Source organism: Triticum aestivum, chromosome 1A (genome assembly GCF_018294505.1).
Source record: "Triticum aestivum cultivar Chinese Spring chromosome 1A, IWGSC CS RefSeq v2.1, whole genome shotgun sequence".
Lineage (NCBI taxonomy): Eukaryota > Viridiplantae > Streptophyta > Magnoliopsida > Poales > Poaceae > Triticum > Triticum aestivum.
In genome coordinates this window covers 524229521-524250775 of record NC_057794.1, presented here as the reverse complement: position 1 = coordinate 524250775, position 21255 = coordinate 524229521, and the positions used below count along the sequence as shown (strand labels likewise).

Genomic DNA, 21255 nt, shown 5'->3' with positions numbered 1-21255 from the left:
CCACACATGAGGTGTTTTCATCTATTTGTGTCTACAATTCTTGTGTTTTTGTGTGTGACATCCAAATGACAGTTCTGCAGATTTCCCGTGGTTTTAGTCGATGTGTGAAATCTTAATTTATGTGTTTTTCCTTCTTTTTTAGCACAATGCACTAGGTTTTGTGCTTTAAGAAAATAAAAAAACACATTAGTTAATCTATGGTTCTGTGTTTTTCCTATTTGTATGTTTGATTGAATTATTGTGTTCCAAACGAGGCCTTATACATTTTAATGCTAGAGTTTGAGCCATTGTAACGTTGGAGCTCTGTTTGTTTCACCGGCCCAAGCGAGGCCCCGTGTTCGGCCCGCGTCGTATAATTGGACCGGGCTCACTCACACGACACGCACGCGGCCTGGCCACACCGCACCACACCCTGGTGACACCACCACTGGCCCCTCAGGCGTCAGATTCGGTGGCTGCCACGAACTCGCCGGCGCGGCGGCCACCTCACGCCATCAGATCGGCTGGGCGCCGTCCGCCGAGCTGCCGAGGTCAGGTCGCAACGTGCCACAAGGCGGCGTAACGTGACACGACCCGAGGGGCCCCGAGGCTGCTCATCGTCGCACCCACCGGGCTGACGCGGCGGAGGAGCGGCAGCCCCGTCCCCGTCGGCCCAGTCCTGCACCTAGGGCTAGCGGGAGGCCGGGAGCTCGCGTAAGCCCCAACTCAGTCCTATTATCTACTTACTCTCTATTTGATTTCGGCGGCGGTGCACGAGCCATAGTGGACATCTTGGTCACCCTTAGTCATACTGTGCCACTGAATGTGGTTTCTGAGTTCAGCCCGTAAACATTTCACCGTGTTTTAGGCGAAATCGTTTGGCCATCTCTTTGGTTCGCTTCCCATATACTCAACATGAAAAATGAGTGCGCCATCTGCGTCCGTTTTCACGATTTCTCCATCAGAATTTGGGGCATTTCGTCTTAGATATAATAACTTACCTAAACTGGATACATCAGTCTACATATTTTTGCCGAATCAGACACCCGAGTCACTGTCCTCTATTTGGCATGTATGAAATTGCGAAACCGACACCGAATCTGAGCCAGATTCCAACACTCCTGTCCATGTCCGAGAGTAGCGCCTGCTGTTACCCGCACTAATTTACAAATGGCTGGCTGTCCAGTTGACCACTAATAGACAGGGCGGTGCCACAGCTACAATGCAAAGTGTACTACATCAATCCAACTCATTGTCCCCCCTGAGAATATAGTTTTCTGCCAAGCTCTTAAAATGTTTTATTCAGCTATGTATAGATCTTTACAATGGGAAAAAAATGCACAGCCATTCATCTGAGGCGTGGTTAAAAAAAATCTGAGAGTAGGACCTGTAGGTAAATCTGAAAGAAGCGTGTCTGAAGTGAAACATTTGAAAATGGAGTGGAGCTAAACATGAAAATATCTGGGCTACTCAAACTTTCCAAACTTTGGGTAGGGTTATGTTTCAAAATATTTACATCAAACATCAGCTTTTTCTTGATCTATCTTGTCGCTCTAATCTTTCCATTTAAACATGTTATGCTCCATCTATTAGCATGCTAGTATGAACAATATAGCTGAGATTTAACACAAACAGGTAGACATTACCACGGAAGAACTGTTTTGACTGATCCATCGTGAGGTGACATGTATGGTAGCATAATCTAGCTGTTTTCTAAGCGTGCTAGTGTGCGCACGCCTAGTTTTCGTGCCATGGCAGGCTTTTTCGGCCCGTTTTCGCTGCCATGGCAGCAGTTCTCCCATTAACGTTTTTTTTCTCAGCAAATTAGTTGGAGGAGGCACAGGACTGAGGACCCGGATTATTATTTTGGTCATGGAGATGGAACCAATGTGAGGAGAATTCTCTGAGATCACATGGTCCGAGAGGTCAATCTGCCTGATTCTTTGCTTCGGCATTCGGACTTCATTTTGCTTTGAACAGAGCTTACCCTGCATCTGTAGATATTACAACGATGTCACTTTTATTTCTCCCTCAACAGCGCATATGTTCATTTCTTATGAAGATCACTTTCTCCATCTGGTCTTTTCTTCAGGTTTTCGAAGGGCTGCTGGTCTCTAATCCACGGCGAGAATGCTGCCACGAACCTACACTCCTGCACAGTCAGTGGTCAGACTCAGACCGTATGGATTCCTGATCCTTGGTATGTGGCTTTAATGCTTTATGAACAAAGTCCCTTCAGTTGCCTTGGGTCACATGATTTCCAGCAGTTGTCTGGTCATTATGATTCTGTGTAGTATCGGTGTGGTGGGTCATTATGTGTTCAATGAGGAATGGGACTGTTGTTGTCTGCGCCTTGGAACCTTGCTATTCCTCAGCTGTACCCTACACTCATTTTCTTTTGATTTTTATGGGGCTATTCTACGCTCGTTGAATGCATGAAAGGTTGGTGTTCTTTCACCATCCTCTCGACCTCTCCTAAACCCCACTACAATTATGGCTTGGCGCATTCAGAAAATTAATTATGCCCACTTGTCTTTTGATGGCACCCATGTTTTCATACTTGCAAACAAAATCTAGTTAAGCTGTTACGTCTCGATTCAATGTATGTCTGTTACGTTTTTATAAAGTATGCCCGTTTAATATATTTTTTATTCGTTTTCAGTATATACTAAGCTCCTTGCTATAGAAAAAAAATGTAAAATTCCTTTTTGAAAAAAGAAAAATATAAAACTAGCCTGTCGGTCTTGTAGAGCATTTGAGCGATGACTTCGAGTTGCTCTCTTGATGATATCAACGTTGGGAATCAATGAAAGCTTGTCTTTTATGTTGGATCTGAGTATCAGACATGTAAAATCCTGACATCGAAACAATTTGGAGTTATTTGCGAGGTGTGAGTCCTTGTGATCAACAAGTTAGCTCTCGTAGTACAATACAAATCTAGTTAAGATAGGAGAGAGGATTTTTGCTAGCCACCTGTGCTCTGTGATCTGTCCCACTAGTAGCCACAACTGCAATACACAGTGTTCTATATAAATCTAACTCATTGTTCCCCAGAGAGTACCAAGTGCTTAAAATGTTTTATTCAAGTATAGATCTTTACAGAAGAATGTTCAACCATTCATTAAAATATCTTCTGTTGTCTACATAATAGATTTAAGTGTCGGACTGTGTTTAATTATGAAGAGAAGTGCGACTCAAGTGAAACGTCTGAAATGGAGTTGAGCTAAACTTGAAACTATCTTTTGTGAACATTTGATTTGAACGAGTTGTACCTGAGTAAATAGGCTTCCATGAATAATTCGTAGTGTATTTGTACTGTCTGCAATTGTTGCATAGCGAAGGTCTTCTCTCAAATGGCTTGACACAATCCCAATACCATCCTTGAATAATTGATTACTCAAGGCCCTATCATGTGCCTTAAACATGTTGTACTTGTGTATATATAACCGGTATGACTACAATCCACCCATAACCAAAGAAAAACAAGCTCAACAAAAATGCCGCCCATCCAAGACAAGCATAGCTCTCAGGAGCTGCTCCAGGCTCAAGTTAACCTTTGGCACCATGCACTGGGATTCGTCAAGTCCATGGCACTCAAATGTGCAATGGAACTGCAAATCCCTAACACCATCCAACACCATGGTGGGCTTATGACCCCGTCAGAGTTGGCCACAAAGATCGGCCTCCATCCGTCTAAGCTTCCCCGCTTACGGCGACTCATGCGTGTGCTCACCATATCAGGCATCTTTGCTGTTCATGAGGCAGCCTCGCCAGGCAAGGAGGTTGTTTACGGGCTTACCCCAACCACACGCCTACTCGTCGGTGATGAAGTTAAATCAAACTTATTTCCTATTCTATCTTTGATGCTTGATTCAACTGTCATTGCCCCCTTTTTGGGCATGCACTCATGGTTCCTAGATGAGCATTCCACGTCCCTGTTCAAAAAGGCCCACAGCCTTAACTTTTGGGAGATGGCTGAGCAGGATGATACTTACAACCAGATACTCAATAATGCAATGGTTTCTGATAGTAACTTTCTCACGGACATCATCTTAAGGGAGTGTGGTGATGTATTTCTTGGCATAAACTCTCTTATTGATGTTGGTGGAGGCCACGGTGGAGCTGCCAGGGCAATTGTGAATGCATTCCCGCAAATGAAATGCACCGTGTTGGATCTCCCTCATGTTATTGCAGAAGCTCCTAGTGATGTCCATGTGTCGTTTATTTCTGGCGATATGTTTAAGTATATTCCGCCAGCAAATGCTCTTTTCCTAAAGGTAAACTCTCTAGAAGTTTCTTCTTCCCTTGCAATACAACACATCATCATTTGACAATATGCTGTCATAACTCTTAAAGTGTGTATTTAGCCGCTTGTCTGAATTAAATTAAGTTAACTAAATTTCTTACAATAAATTTCTATAATTCAATATATTATAGGGACTAATGGTAACCTTTTTTTGGGCTGCTGCTGTGCATCTTAGTGGGTTTTTCATGATTGGGGTGATGAAGACTGTGTCAAGTTATTGAAAAATTGCAAGGAAGCTATTCCTCCCAGAGATGCTGGTGGAAAGGTGATAATCGTAGATATGGTGGTTGGATCTGGGCTAAATGAGATTGTAACAAGAGAGACACATGTTTTATATGATCTATTTATCATGTGCGTTGAGGGGATTGAGCGAGAGGAATTTGAGTGGAAAAGGATATTCATGGAAGCTGGATTCGGCGACTACAAGATTATATCAGTGCTGGGAGTTAGATCTGTTATTGAGCTCTACCCTTGAACACTCAATTAAAAATTACATGGTAATCAGTGTTGTATGTTCATAAACGGGCATCAACAGCATGTGTGCTCTCTTGTTGCACGCGTTGGCCTAGTATGGTGAAAAATGTACTACCTTATTATATTTTTGTGATATGTAACCGCTGTGATCAATGAATTTGTCCCGGTAGTGTTTATGTATGGACTACCATCTGCAGCTGGGTCTATACTTTGTTTCTGTTGTGAGAATTGAGATAACATATACTGATATTAAGATGCTATATGTCCATGTTTCAGTGGTTACTCTGTTGTTTTTCAGCGTCCGTACCTTTGTGAATCATGTGTTTAGATAGCTTTGTGCTCATGAGGTCGTTAAAAACTGTTCATTCGATGTGATACTGTAATGCATGACCTATTGCGGGCTAAAAAAAATGTACAGCTCCTTGCTTGCATATAATCATTTCATGTGTATTTTAGCAGTGTCATATTTTCCTCTGTCTATTTGGCGTCATTGACTTGCAACTTTACAGGGTTTTTTTCTTCCAAAAGTTATATGCTTGGATCCATTTTAGTAAGACTGCATCTGCATGCTGCTGTGTTCAGATTGCTCTTGGTGATTCAGTGATGCAATTCTGAATTTCAGTAAACATGTGAGGAATGGACCCATTTTTCAGGTCCTCTCTGCCTCAGGTAAGTACCTCTTTTGGAAGTTACCTAAGACTGTTCATGCAGCAATTGTGAAGCGATAATGGCATCCATATTGTGACATAACTTGAGTACTGGCTGTTTTTTTGTGTGTGTCTATATGTTTGGCAGTGGCGCCTGTAAACCGGATCAATGGAGATAAAGAGAAGCATATATTGTCCCCAACATTTGTCCCTGGAGATAATTCTGATCTTGTGCTGGATGTCATCATATAACCAAGGGACTTGCAGTGTCAGCACTGCAAGTCTTTAGATAGCTCTGGTAGCTTTCAGGTGTTTCACTTCATAAATCTTTTGATGTTACTTACCAAAAAAGTTCAGGTAATAGTTCTCTTTCACCGGATTTATGGGATTTTTTGCTTGTAATCTTTTTGTTAAAAATAAAATAAATGATATAATAATGTTTACTATCCTTGTTTTGTGACATAATTTTTTTATATGAATGACGTGATCTTCTTGTTTAAATGCATAAAATATACTATTTAATGAACTATGGAATGCATTTAGAAAGCATTTGTCCAAAGAAGTTCCAAAAGTCACCTAAAAGTTCCATTACATTCATGACCACTTTTATATTGGGTGGAATATGTTCCAGGATAAACGTTTTTCTATATGGAACATTTTCATCCATCATTTTTTAAATTTGCAAGGACACTTTTTGACATACATAAATATTTTTAGACTGTTGAGCATATCCTAACAAAATCTTGCTCGTGCAATTTTTTCTGTAAATTCTATTATGCAGAGTCAACTTTTTCATTATGCATGATATACACATTACATTTTTTTACTTTTAATAAATATTGCAAATAAAAATTCTATAAAACATAAGCTTTTTTTTCTGAGGGATTCTATTAAACATAAGTGTAGACAATTCCATGCTTCCCCACTGCTGCCGCCATCTGCTATTGGGCCGCCCCAATTCCCCTCACAAATGCTATGTCTAGCTTATTGCGAGGCAGAAGCAACGTTAGTCTCATTTTTGTGTGTTTTCCTTTACCTTTTTATCAGTTTTTTCTCTATTATTTTTTTCAAATACATGTTGACTTTTTTAATACACATTTGAACATTTTCCAAATACACGCTGAACACTTATCCGGATACATGTCAAACATTTTTTAAATACACGGTGAACATTTTTAAATACTTGTTGTGAATTTTTCACAAATGTCATGTACATGTTCTTAAAACATCTAAACATTTTTTTAAAGACACAAATATTTTTTTCTATGTTATTAACAGTTTTAAACTATTTACGTGAACAAATATTGACATTTCATTAAGATTTTTAAAATTCAGGAACAATTATTAAATGCCATGAACAATTTTTTGAATGGTACGACTGTTTATTACAAATTAAGCGAACCAATTTTGACATTTTAATGGATTAAAAAAATCATGAATTTCTTTTTAAACTTTTGAACATATTTTCAATGACAAGAATATTTGTTATATTATAAGAATATTTTTGTAAAACTGCAAGAATAAAACTTTACATTTCACCAAAAAAATGGTAATGCATGATGAGAATTGTTAATAACCATAAATATGTAAAGTAATTTATCCATATACATATGTTCAGAAATTTTTCGGAATATATAAGAAAAGTAAGTAAGAAGAGGAAAAAATACGAAAAACGCACGCCTCAAGCTGGGAAAAAGGGAAAACACTGGAACCCTGGAAGCTCCTACTGGTCCGGCCTACTTCCTGGCCCTGGTCATGCACGGGACACAGCCCACCAGGGCCACCACTACCGTCGACGGATGCCCGCGAGGCTGCGACGAAGCGCGGCGGCTGCAACCTCGTGCCGGCGGTCGGGCCGCCGAAGTCGCGTAGCACCACCAGGCTATCGCGACTGGTCTGGGCTGTCACCTCCCGCCGTCAGAGCGGGCGGCCGAGGTCGCGGTGCGCCGCCAGGCAGCGCAGCGTGAGCGTGAGGACCCAGGGCCGTGGCTGCTGCTCGCGGACGCGCCACCGCCCACATTGCCCAGTAAGCGCTTGTTTGATCCAATCTTCGATTGCTCTAGGTTTGATTTCGACGGCGTGCATGGTGGGTCCTGGGTGGGCACTTGGTCCTCCTAATCCTACTGTCTGACCATCTGCATCTGCTGTAAATCTTGCTCGCATGATTTCCAGCAGCTGCCCGGTCATAATGATTCTGCGTGGTGTGGTGGACAGGACATCATGTGTACAGTGAGGAAAGGGACTGCTGTCTGCGCCTTGGAACCTTGCTAATTTCTACACCTCTGAACCCACGGAAGGTTGGTATTCTTGCACCATCCTTCGAAGAAACCCCACTAGAAATTACAGCTTGGCGTGCAGAAAATTAATTATACCTTGTTTTTTCTATTTACTTGCCCGGGGGTCTACTCTCAACAGATAGGGCAATTCAATGTATGCCCATAAGCCCATTAGTCGTTGGTTACATTTTATACTGAAAAAGGGTTCCCCGCTTTATATTATACTGGTAAGTGTGCACGTGCAACGCACGTCTAAACTAATATGACAATTATATGTTAAAATTCGTATGTAAAAGGATAATCTAATAGCAGCAAGAAATATTTAAAATGAATTGTTGTATACAAAAGGTTGATTTTTCACCAAAGAAAAGGTATTGCATTCATGTTTCAAACCATTAGTACCCTTTTTATTCTATGAATCTTGAATAACATGTTCAAGTACTCAGTTACAATCACTATTTAATGTTTCAATCTACTCAAGATCTACATCTATTGTTAGTAATATGATTATTCTCTTACAAGTCGAACTTCTCATAATCATCTTTCTATTTTGCCGTCGTCATCGTCTCAACCAACACCATTGAGTATCACATCTCTATGGAGTACGGGAACAACCACTCTGACCTGTGGTGTACATGGCGAGCTTCTTCAAATAGAAGGCCAACAAGAATGTCACTCCGAGCATAAGTTTGGTTGCTTAGCGGACATCCCAGAAATTAGAAATAGATTCCTAACTCACCTACAAGCCTGCCTGTTAGAGCCGCTCCATATGCCGGACGACCGCCATCGCCGCAGCCCTGCAACCCATCGCCGCTCCTGTCGAGCCGCTGCTGTTTGCGAGCTGCTGCATACGCGCCGTGCGAGCCGTGTCGTGGCCACGCAGCTGCAGCCGGACTCTCGCATCCCACACATCGGGCAGCGCCGATCTAGCGGAGGGCGAGCATCAGGCGTTGGAGGTCGAGGCGATGTAGTGGAGGGGGAGGCTGGTGGCGATTGAGGTGAGGTGCGAGTTGCAGCGACCAGGGGAGGGCAGCGAGTCGTGCCCGTGGGAGAGATCATAGACGCGGCGGCGGCGGCGCTCGATTGGGAGAGGAAGAACGCGAGGTTTGGGGAAGGTTGGACGAAGGGCACGAGCGTGATTGCGGACCTTTCCGGTTTGTCGTTACTTTTTTTTCTTGTAGCTGTGCGAACGTGGGATTAGGATGGCAGAGTTTTCGTTCGCCAGGGGAACATGTTTGCTTGTTTAATAGTAGTATAGATAAAGCACCCACCGAGTCACAAGTTCAACGATACAAAAGAAAGGAATAAAAAACCATAAGCGGCAAAGATACAAGATACCAGAGCAACTAACAAGACTCGAATGCACCAAGCACAAGCTTGAACATCGAAGCCCTCGGCGAACAGGAGCCAACACACGCCGCGACTAAGCCGAGGTAGATCCCGCTGCAGGATGATTGTCACGCTCCGTCATCCCCCTTGAGCCAAGCCATCCTGTCCACCATCCGTCTCTACCTCCGAAGAGAGCCCCCCGCCCTCTAGTCCTGGATCGGAGGACACTACGCCGTCGACAGGCAGAGTCGCTCACCCCTGAGCTCGCATGATCAGGACCAATAGGTTGCCGGGAGGGGGCGACAAGCAAGACTACCGCACCAGGCAGTTGCACCACCAAGCGTCGCTAACGTCGCGCGCCGGCGCCAACTTCAACCGCAAGTGGCCGAGCATGGACACCACTGGCGATATCCGACAGCCACCTCCCTGTTGGGGAACGTAGCAGAATTTTTTAAAAAAATTCTACGCAACACCAAGATCTATCTATGGAGTCATCTAGCAACGAGGGAGAGAGGAGTGCATCTACATACCCTTGTAGACCACGAGCGGAAGCGTTCAAGAGAACGGGGTTGACGGAGTCGTACTCGTCGTGATCCAAATCACCGAAGATCCTAGCGCCGAACGGACGGCACCTCCGCGTTCAACACACTTACGGAGCGAGGACGTCTCCTGCGCCTTGAACCAGCAAGGAGGAGGGAGAGGTTGAGGAAGAGGGCTCCAACAGCAGCACGACGGCGTGGTGGTGGTGAAGCTGCAGTACTCCGGCAGGGCTTCGCCAAGCTCTTACGGAGGAGGAGAGGTGTTGGGAAGGGGAGGGGCTGCGCCTTCGATGTTGTGTGCATCCCTCCCCTTGCCCCTCTATTTATAGGGGAAGGAGGAAGGGGGCCAGCGGCCAAGGGGAGGGGGCTTGCCCCCTAAGCAAGGGGGGCGCCCCCTTTAGGGTTTCCCCCCCCCCCCAACCCTAGGCGCATGGGCCCAAGGGGGGGGATGCGGCCAGCCCATGCAGGGCTGGTTCCCTTTCCTCTACAGCCCATTAGGCCCTCCGAGAGAGGTGGCCCCTCCCGATGGACCCCCGGAACCCCTCCGGTGGCCCCGGTACAATACCGATATGCCCCCGAACCTTTCCGGTGACCGTATGATAACTTCCTACATATAAATCTTCACCTCCGGACCATTTCGGAACTCCTCGTGACATCCGGGATCTCATCCGGGACTCCGAACAACATTCGGTAATCACATACAAGTCTTCCTAACAACCCTAGCGTCAGCGAACCTTAAGTGTGTAGACCCTACGGGTTCGGGAGACATGCAGACATGACCGAGATGACTCTCCGGTCAATAACCAACAGCGGGATCTGGATACCCATGTTGGCTTCCACATGCTCCTCGATGATCTCATCGGATGAACCATGATGTCGAGGATTCAATCAATCTGTATACAATTCCCTTTGTCAATCGGTACGTTACTTGCCCGAGACTCGATCGTCGGTATCCTAATACCTTGTTCAGTCTCGTTACCGGCAAGTCACTTTACTCGTACCGTAATGCATGATCCCGTGATCAACCACTTGATCACATTGAGCTCATTATGATGATGCATTACCGAGTGGGCCCAGAGATACCTCTTCGTTATGCGGAGTGACAAATCCCAGTCTCGATTCGTGCCAACCCAACAGACACTTTCGGAGATACCTGTAATGTACCTTTATAGTCACCCAGTTACGTTGTGACATTTGGCACACCCAAGGCACTCCTACGGTATCCGGGAGTTGCACAATCTCATGGTCTAAGGAAATGATACTTAACATTTAGAAAAGCTACAGCAAACGAACTACACAATCTTTGAGCTATGCTTAGGATTGGGTCTTGTCCATCACATCATTCTCCTAATGATGTGATCCCGTTATCAATGACATCCAATGTCCATAGTTAGGAAACCATGACTATCTTTTGATCAACGAGCTAGTCAACTAGAGGCTCACTAGGGACGTGTTGTGATCTATGTATTCACACATGTATTACGATTTCCGAATAACACAATTATAGCATGAACAATAGACAATTATCATGAACAAAGAAATATAATAATAACCATTTTATTATTGCCTCTAGGGCATATTTCCAACAGTCTCCCACTTGCACTAGAGTCAATATTCTAGTTATATTGTGATGAATCGAACACCCATGCAGTTCTCGTGTTGATCATGTTTTGCTCTAGGGAGAGGTTTAGTCAACGAATTTGCCACATTCAGGTCCGTATGTACTTTACAAATCTCTATGTCTCCATTTTAAACACTTTCACGAATGGAGTTGAAGCGACGCTTGATATGCCTGGTCTTCCTGTGAAACCTGGGCTCCTTGGCAAGGGCAATAGCTCCAGTGTTGTCACAGAAGAGAGTCATCGGACCCGACGCATTGGGTATGACTCCTAGGTCGGTAATGAACTCCTTCACCCAGACTGCTTCTTGTGCTTCCTTCGAGGCTGCCATGTACTCCGCTTCACATGTAGATCCCGCCACAACGCTTTGCTTGCAACTTCACCAGCTTACTGCCCCACCATTCAAAATATACACGTATCCGGTTTGTGACTTAGAGTCATCCAGATGTGTGTCGAAGCTAGCATCGACGTAACCCTTTACGACGAGCTCTTCGTCACCTCCATAAATGAGAAACATTTTCTTAGTCCTTTTCAGGTACTTCAGGATATTCTTGACCGCTATCTAGTGTTCCATGCCGGGATTACTTTGGTACCTTCCTACCAAACTTACGGCAAGGTTTACATCAGGTCTGTACACGGCATAGCATACATGATAGACCCTATGGCCAAGGCATAGGGGACGACACTCATCTTTTCTCTATCTTCTGCCGTGGTCGGGCATTGAGCCGTGCTCAATCTCGTACCTTGCAATACAGGCAAGAACCCCTTCTTTGACTGATCCATTTTGAACTTCTTCAATATCTTGTCAAGGTACGTACTCTGTGAAAGACCAATGAGGCGTATCGATCTATCTCTATAGATCTTGATGCCTAATATATAAGCAGCTTCTCCAAGGTCCTTCATTGAAAAACACTTGTTCAAGTAGGCCTTTATGCTTTCTAAGAATTCTATATCATTTCCCATCAACAGTATGTCATGCACATACAATATGAGAAATGCTACAGAGCTCCCACTCACTTTCTTGTAAATGCAGGCTTCTCCATAAGTCTGCATAAACCCAAACGCTTTGATCATCTCATCAAAACGAATGTTCCAACTCCGAGATGCTTGCACCAGCCCATAAATCGAGCGTTGGAGCCTGCACACCTTGTCAGCATTCTTAGGATCGACAAAACCTTCCGGCTGCATCATATACAATTCTTCCTTAAGGAAACCATTAAGGAATGCCGTTTTGACGTCCATTTGCCATATCTCATAATCATAGAATGCGGCAATTGCTAACATGATTCGGACGGACTTCAGCTTCGCTACGGGTGAGAAAGTCTCATCGTAGTCAACCCCTTGAACTTGTCGATAACCCTTAGCGACAAGCCGAGCTTTATAGATGGTCACATTACCATCCGCGTCTGTCTTCTTCTTAAAAATCCATTTATTTTCTATGGCTCGTCGATCAACGGGCAAGTCAGTCAAAGTCCATACTTTGTTTTCATACATGGATCCTATCTCGGATTTCATGGCTTCCAGCCATTTGTCGGAATCCGGGCCCGCCATCGCTTCTTCATAGTTCGAAGGTTCACCGTTGTCTAACAACATGATTTCCAAGACAGGGTTGCCGTACCACTCTGGTGCGGAACGTGTCCTTGTGGACCTACGAAGTTCAGTAGCAACTTGATCTGAAGTTTCATGATCATCATCATCAACTTCCTCTCTAGTCGGTGCAGGCACCTCAGGAACACTTTCTTGAGCTGCGCCACTTACCGGTTCAAGAGGTAATACTTCATCAAGTTCTACCTTCCTCCCACTTATTTCTTTCGAGAGAAACTCTTTCTCTAGAAAAGACCCATTCTTGGCAACAAAGATCTTGCCTTCGGATCTGAGGTAGAAGGTATACCCAACAGTTTCTTAAGGGTATCCTATGAAGACGCATTTTTCCGACTTGGGTTCGAGCTTTTTAGGTTGAAGTTTCTTGACATAAGCATCGCATCCCCAAACCTTTAGAAACGACAGCTTAGGTTTCTTCCCAAATCATAATTCATACGGTGTCATCTCAACGGATTTTGACGGAGCCCTATTTAAAGTGAATGCGGCAGTCTCTAAAGCATAGCACCAAAATGACAGTGGTAAATCGGTAAGAGACATCATAGATCGCACCATATCCAATAGAGTGTGATTATGACGTTCGGACACACCATTACGCTGAGGCGTTCCAGGCGGTGTGAGTTGTGAAACTATTCCACATTTTCTTAAGTGCGTGCCAAATTCGTGACTCAAGTATTCTCCCCCACGATCTGATCGTAAGAAGTTGATTTTCCTGTCACGTTGATTCTCAACCTCACTCTGAAATTCCTTGAACTTTTCAAAGGTCTCAGACTTGTGTTTCATTAAGTAGACATACCCATATCTACTCAAGTCATCAGTGAGGGTGAGAACATAACGATAGCCACCGCGAGCCTCAACACTCATTGGACCACACACATCAGTATGTATGATTTCCAATAAGTTGGTTGCTCGCTCCATTGTTCCTGAGAACGGAGTCTTGGTCATTTTACCCATGAGGCATGGTTCGCACGTGTCAAATGATTCTTAATCAAGAGACTCTAAAAGTCCATCTGCATGGAGCTTCTTCATGCGTTTGCCACCTATGTGACCAAGGCGGCAGTGCCACAAGTATGTGGGACTATCATTATCAACCTTACATCTTTTGGTATTCACACTATGAATATGTGTAGCATTACGCTCGAGATTCAGTAAGAATAAACCATTCACCATCGGAGCATGACCATAAAACATATCTCTCATATAAGTAGAACAACCATTATTCTCAGATTTAAATGAGTAGCCATCTCGAATTAAACGAGATCCTGATACAATGTTCATGCTCAAAGCTGGCACTAAATAACAATTATTGAGGTTTAAAACTAATCCCGTAGGTAAATGTAGAGGTAGCGTGCCGACGGCGATCACATCGACCTTGGAACCATTCCCGACGCGCATCGTCACCTCGTCCTTCGCCAGTCTCCGCTTATTCCGCAACTCCTTCTTTGAGTTACAAATGTGAGCAACCGCACCGGTATCAAATACCCAGGAGCTACTACGAGTACTGGTAAGGTACACATCAATTACATGTATATCACATATACCTTTTGTGTTGTCGGCCTTCTTGTCCGCTAAGTATTTGGGGCAGTTCCGCTTCCAGTGACCACTTCCCTTGCAATAAAAACACTCAGTCTCGGGCTTGGGTCCATTCTTTGGCTTCTTCCCGGCAGCTTGCTTATCGGGCGCGGCAACTCCCTTGCCGTCCTTCTTGAAGTTCTTCTTACCCTTGCCTTTCTTGAACTTAGTGGTTTTATTCACCATCAACACTTGATGTTCCTTTTTGACTTCTACCTCTGCTGATTTCAGCATTGAATATACCTCAGGAATGGTCTTTTCCATCCCCTGCATATTGAAGTTCATCACAAAGCTCTTGTAGCTCGGTGGAAGCGACTGAAGGATTCTGTCAATGACCGCGTCATCCGGGAGATTAACTCCCGGCTGAGTCAAGCGGTTATGCAACCCAGACATTTTGAGTATGTGCTCACTGACAGAACTATTTTCCTCCATCTTACAGCTGAAGAACTTGTCGGAGACTTCATATCTCTCGACCCGGGCATGATCTTGGAAAACCATTTTCAGCTCTTCGAACATCTCATATGCTCCGTGTCTCTCAAAACGCTTTTGGAGCCCCGGTTCTAAGCTGTAAAGCATGCCGCACTGAACGAAGGAGTAATCATCGGCACGTGATTGCCAATCGTTCATAACGTCTTGGTTCTCTGGGACAGGTGCGTCACCTAGCGGTGCTTGTAGGACATAATCTTTCTTGGCAGCTATGAGGATGATCCTCAGGTTCCGGACCCAGTCCGTATAGTTGCTGCCATCATCTTTCAGCTTGGTTTTCTCTAGGAACGCGTTGAAGTTGAGGACAACGTGGGCCATTTGATCTACAAGACATATTGTAAAGATTTCAGACTAAGTTCATGATAATTAAGTTCATCTAATCAAATTACTCAATGAACTCCCACTCAGATAGACATCCCTCTAGTCATCTAAGTGAAACATGATCCGAGTTAACTAGGCCGTGTCCGATCATCACGTGAGACGGACTAGCCAACATCGATGAACATCTTCATGTTGATCGTATCTTCTATACGACTCATGCTCGACCTTTCGGTCTTCCGTGTTCCGAGGCCATGTATGTACATGCTAGGCTCGTCAAGTCAACCTAAGTGTATTGCGTGTGTAAATCTGGCTTACACCCATTATATTCGAACGTTAGAATCTATCACACCCGATCATCACGTGGTGCTTCGAAACAACAAACCTTCGCAACGGTGCACAGTTAGGGGGAACACTTTCTTGAAATTATTACGAGGGATCATCTTATTTAAGCTACCGTCTTTCTAAGCAAATAAGATGTAAAACATGATAAACATCACATGCAATCAAATAGTGACATGATATGGCCAATATCATTTGCTCCTTTTGATCTCCATCTTCGGGGCTCCATGATCATCGTTGTCACCGACATGACACTATGATCTCCATCATCATGATCTCCATCACTGTGTCTTCTTGAAGTTGTCTCGTCATCTATTACTTCTACTACTATGGCTAACGCTTTAGCGATAAAGCAAAGTAATTACATGACGTTTATGTTGACACGCAGGTCATAAATAAATAAAGACAACTCCTATGGCTCCTGCCGGTTGTCATACTCATCGACATGCAAGTCGAGATTCCTATTACAAGAACATGATCATCTCATACATCACATATATCATTCATCACATTCTTTGGCCATATCACATCACAAAACACTTGCTGCAAAAACAAGTTAGACGTCCTCTAATTGTTGTTGCAAGTTTTTACGTGGCTGCTATAGGTTTCTAGCAAGAACGTTTCTTACCTACGCCAAAACCACAACGTGAATTGCCAATTTCTATTTACCCTTCATAAGGACCTTGTTCATTGAATCCGATCCGACTAAAGTGGGAGAGACAGACACCCGCCAGCCACCTTATGCAACTAGTGCATGTCAGTCGGTGGAACCGGTCTCACGTAAGCGTATGTGTAAGGTTGGTCCGGGCCGCTTCATCTCACAATGCCGCCGAATCAAGATAAGACTAGTAACGGCAAGACAATTGACAATATCGATGCCCACAACTGCTTTGTGTTCTACTCGTGCATAGTAACTACGCATAGACCTAGCTCTGATACCACTGTTGGGGAATGTAGCAGAATTTTAAAAAAAATTCTATGCAACACCAAGATCTATCTATGGAGTCATCTAGCAACGAGGGAGAGAGGAGTGCATGTACATACCCTTGTAGATCACGAGCGGAAGCGTTCAAGAGAACGGGGTTGATGGAGTCGTACTCGTCGTGATCCAAATCACCGAAGATCCTAGCGCCGAACGGATGGCACGTCCACGTTCAACACACGTACGAAGCGAGGATGTCTCCCGCGTCTTGATCCAGCAAGGAGGAGGGAGAGGTTGAGGAAGAGGGCTCCAACAGCAGCACGACGGCGTGGTGGTGGTGAAGCTGCAGTACTCCGGCAGGGCTTCGCCAAGCTCTTACGGAGGAGGAGATGTGTTGGGGAGGGGAGGGGCTGCGCCTTCGATGTTGTGTGCAGCCCTCCCCTTGCCCCTCTATTTATAGGGGAAGGAGGAAGGGGGCCGGCCCCCTCTAGATGAGATCTAGAGGGGGGGAGGCGGCGGCCAAGGGGGGCGCCCCCTTTAGGGTTTCCCCCCCAACCCTAGGCGCATGGGCCCAAGGGGGGGATGCGATCCTTAATGTACCTTTATAGTCACCCAGTTACGTTGTGACGTTTGGCACACCCAAGGCACTCCTACGGTATCCGGGAGTTTCACAATCTCATGGTCTAAGGAAATGATACTTGACATTCAGAAAAGCTACAGCAAATGCACTACACGATCTTTGAGCTATGCTTAGGATTGGGTCTTGTCCATCACATCATTCTCCTAATGATGTGATCCCGTTATCAATGACATCCAATGTCCATAGTCAGGAAACCATGACTATCTTTTGATCAACGAGCTAGTCAACTAGAGGCTCACTAGGGACGTGTTGTGGTCTATGTATTCACACATGTATTACGATTTCCGGATAACACAATTATAGCATGAACAATAGACAATTATCATGAACAAAGAAATATAATAATAACCACTTTATTATTGCCTCTAGGGCATATTTCCAACACTCCCGTGCCAAAGCCTCGACCACCACTCCGCCGCTCCAAGGTGGTGTCTTCAAGAAGAAAAACGACGCCGGAGCGCCGTCACCACCCAATCCGAAGATTTGGGGCTTTCACCCGGGACGAGGAAGGGAGGGCGAGGGGGGATTGCGAAGCCGCCTTCAAGAAGGGGAACGACGCCGGAGCGCCGCCGGCGTCGTGGCTGCAGCGAACAGCCAAGGGGTTTCCCCCAATCCATCCCCCCGAGAGGAAGCACCATCGCCAGATCTACACCAAGGGCAAACGGGGAAGCCCCAGGAGCCAGCCACGCTCGCCGCCGATCCGCCGCCCACGCGGCCAGGAGGGGCGCTCCCCGCATATGCATCAACCACCTGCCGAAGGGGGCCGACGCGCTCCACCAGTGGCCGCCGCCACCACGCCAGGCACAATCGCGCGAAACAGAACACCACCGAGCCCATCTCGCCGCCGCCACCGACGCCCGCCGCCGCGCCGTCACGCCCTCGGCCAGCGCCACGCCGCCGCCCGCTAACCCCGACCCGCGTCGGCCCTAGCGAGCAGGGGAAGGAAGTCCCCGCCACCGCCGAGGCTGACCGGGCTTCGCCCGTCAGCGTGAGCCGGCGGCGGTGAGGGAGGAGTCGAGGAGGAGGGGGGGCCTGCGGCCAGTGGCTAGGGTTTCCCCTCCGTGTCGCTCGTGGGAGCGACCGGGAGGGGAGGGGGAGCACTAAATCACCCACTAGTCGCAATCATGTCTTCTCAAAATAACATCGGTTACATTTTATTGATTTTGGTAAACACTAGGCTCTTTGCTATAAACTTTTTTTTTGTAAAACTGAATTACCTGTCAGTCTTTTAAAGCTTTCAACCGATGATATCGAGCTGCGCTCCTGGTGAAATCAATGATGGGGGTCAATTAAAAGCTTGTCTTTCATGTTACAATAACATATGTATATGTAGTTCTAATGTGAAAACATTAGAGTTATCTGTGTGGTGCGAACGTCTTGAGAAAGCCTCAAGCCTCACATAGGACAACATCCAAAACAATATCTTACGTCAAGAGAACCACCCCAATCTGCAGTAGTGGCATGAACACATTGGACACCATATTTTGGAAAATCCCCAAATTGGGGTAAAAACCATAAGCCGAAGCCACTAAAATCTTCTTATATTATCAAATGTGGGATACACCAAGTTCTTCTCTAAGCAGTTATATGAGCTCGTACATCAAGGTTTCACTACATTGGACAGCAGCAACAAATATGAGGCTGCAAGAGCTAGGAATTCAAGTATGGGGTACAACAAGTTCTTCTCTATCTGGGATACCAACGACGATACTTAGGGCTGCAAGAGAGTGAGGGAGAGAGAAAGAGTGGAGAAGAATAGGGAGAGGGGGAGAGGGAGAGAAAGACAATCTCACAAAAGATTGTGGAACCACAACTTCAAAAAGACAAGGTGGTGGATTTAAAATTCACAACCTTGGAGAGGAACCCCCTTTGCTTTTTGCAGATGATGCCATGCTTTTCATCAAACCTTCAATGACATAGTGCACTACTGTCTACGAGCTCCTCTCTCTGTTTGGCGAAACTTCGGGCCTTAGGACCAGCCTTTGTAAGAGCTCAATCATCCCGGTCCGCTTTTAGCAGTCCCTCAAAGATTTTGCTAATACCCTTCCATGCTTGATTGCCGGTTTCCTTCACTGATACCTTGGGCTACCGCTTAGCCTTCATCTCCTCCAAAAGTGCGGCCTGCAGTCGCTTGTGGACAAGGTGGCCAGCCTCATTCCAACACGGAAAGCTTCACTCCAGAGTCCTGACTAGGGGAGGCAGGTTAATTCTCAAGAGCGATGACCGCCCGTGGAGTGACTTTCGTCTTGAAGTCTTGTGCCAGCCGTAGGATCTCTTTTGTGCAGCAACAAGGTATGTGCTTCGTAATGGGAAAAATATTCCCTTCTGGATTGACAGTTGGTTGGATGGTTGTGCGATAAAGCACATTGCACCAGATTTGTTGTCCTTTGTTGGCAAGCAGGCCCTAAAAGATCAGCGAGAAAAAGTGTTAAGTTAACGAATGGCAGATGGATATGGGACATCAAGGGCCAGCTATTAGTGCCAGCAATCATGCAACTGTGTGAGCTTTGGGGCAGATTCTCACAAGTCCAGCTCAACCCTTGGTTGATGATCAATTCAGCTGGAAGCTAACAACTAATGGTCAGTTTTCATCGCGGACGACCTACGCAGCTTGTTTTTTCTACGACAAAACGGTTTTTTTTTGCGCCAATGAGGCGTTGGACGTCGGATAGACTGGCTCACGGAGGATTGCAACATGAGCCACACAGCCTATTATGCTTCCAACAGCCAGAACAATCAGCCACCAATGGTGCAATGTTCTCTGTGCAGGGCAATCTGGTTTGACAACTTGCAAGACGCCAGCCTAGCATTGCTGGTGGGACGGGGGGTTCACGTACGTAGTGCCCCTTTCTTTTCTGGTAAACCTACGCAGTCTCTTGTGTTGGTGTATACATTTCGAACGGACTTGTCACAATCTCTTGTACTATAACCCTTTTTCTCATAATCAAATGACGCAAAAGTCTTTGGTGCGTTCGGAAAGAAACGAAAGTATGAAACTGACACCCAAACCTGCAGTGTCGATGTCCCAGTACAAAGTGCGGACTGTACTATCATCCAGCAGGCCACAGGTAGTTAAACAAGTGATGTAAAATCCTTTATCAGGTATATAGGTCTTTACAACGGGAAACTTTATACCAACTACCCAATAGGTGTAGCCAATTAATGTCTCCTGTACTCTAATAGATCAAATTCGACAGCCGGATATAGGTTGGATATGGCCCGAGCAGGTCTGTTGCCCCGGTCATGCGTCGAGGACCGTTTGTGCAGGACTCCCTTTGCGCATGGGTCGGCATCGTTGATGTCGCACTGACCGTGCTGGTGCTATGGCATGGTGGTTCCGCTCCTGTGTGGTCCGTGCCAAGGTGTGGGCCTTATGGTGGTCCGTTGGTCTGGCAGCAGTGGCATGTCTCTCCTGGAAGCCAGGGTAGTGGCCCCGGATGGAGAGGTTGTGTGGTTGGCTCTCCGGCGAGCAGCGTTTCAACGGTGGTGGTGCCTCATATTGACTATGAGTTTAGTGAGGGGGCGGGTGATCATGATGTCATCGTGGCTTCGGCGGTGGCGACCCCCTGATATGGATCTAGAGGCCTAGCACGAATGGCTACGCCCCCCCCCTCGTGAGTTAGGGTATCATTTGTGTGGGTCCGAGAAAATGCTATGTGCTCTGGGCGTCGGCAACAACGATATCTACGGTGTTGCTTCCCTCTTGGCGGCGTTGCTATGGCCCCCTCACGGTGCCAGGGGTCCAGGGTGAAAACCTAGTCCATCTTTCGGGCTAGACGATGGTGGAGCCCGGTGTCATCACCCCTCTTGAGGGTGTCGTGGCGGATCCCCGGCCCCTCCTGGTTGCAGATGGTATATGCGTCGAGTTTGCCTTTTCCCCAGCGTAGTGCGTCTTTATTTCTGGCGAGGGGTGGATCCGGTGATCTCCTATCTCAAGACGTGTCCCTGTGGTCTCCGTTCTCGATCCTTGATGTCTCTTGGCAAGAGCGACGCTCCATGGCCCAGAGCGAGGGGTTTGTCTCAATGGTGAGTCGGACCTTTCCGAAGATGGCTCGGTGCGTTCGTTTCCTCGGTGTCCGGTGGTTTCTCATGGCGGCACGACTCTGGTCCTCTTCTGTAGTGTTGGATGTAGTTTGTTAGGGGCGGCCTCTCCTATTTTTTATGCTTGGTGTTGGGTTGGTGGCCCTTGTTCCACTTGCTCGATGTC

The 21255-nt window shown here is 46.0% G+C and overlaps 1 protein-coding gene across 9 annotated transcripts; it reads left to right on the top strand.

Moving 5' to 3' along the window:
• The first annotated feature begins 396 nt into the window (after positions 1 to 396).
• Positions 397 to 5890, top strand: LOC123063018 (5-pentadecatrienyl resorcinol O-methyltransferase). 9 transcript variants are annotated; one of them, XR_006430017.1, is made up of 6 exons: positions 397 to 693; positions 1800 to 1904; positions 2072 to 4256; positions 4461 to 4782; positions 5269 to 5428; positions 5555 to 5890. XR_006430017.1 is itself a non-coding variant. In XM_044486777.1 (5 exons), exons 3-5 carry the CDS (start codon positions 2110 to 2112, stop codon positions 4758 to 4760), a joined length of 729 nt encoding a protein of 242 aa, XP_044342712.1. In that variant the 5' UTR covers positions 397 to 693; positions 1800 to 1868; positions 2072 to 2109; the 3' UTR covers positions 4761 to 4949. The 9 variants fall into 9 exon arrangements, 8 of the variants coding, with proteins under 8 accessions (XP_044342712.1, XP_044342694.1, XP_044342715.1 ...); XM_044486777.1 differs by lacking the exons at positions 5269 to 5428; positions 5555 to 5890 and having other exon boundaries at positions 1800 to 1868; positions 2072 to 2179; positions 3898 to 4256; positions 4461 to 4949; XM_044486759.1 differs by lacking the exons at positions 5269 to 5428; positions 5555 to 5890 and having other exon boundaries at positions 2072 to 2179; positions 3898 to 4256; positions 4461 to 4949.
• The last annotated feature ends 15365 nt before the right edge of the window (positions 5891 to 21255 follow it).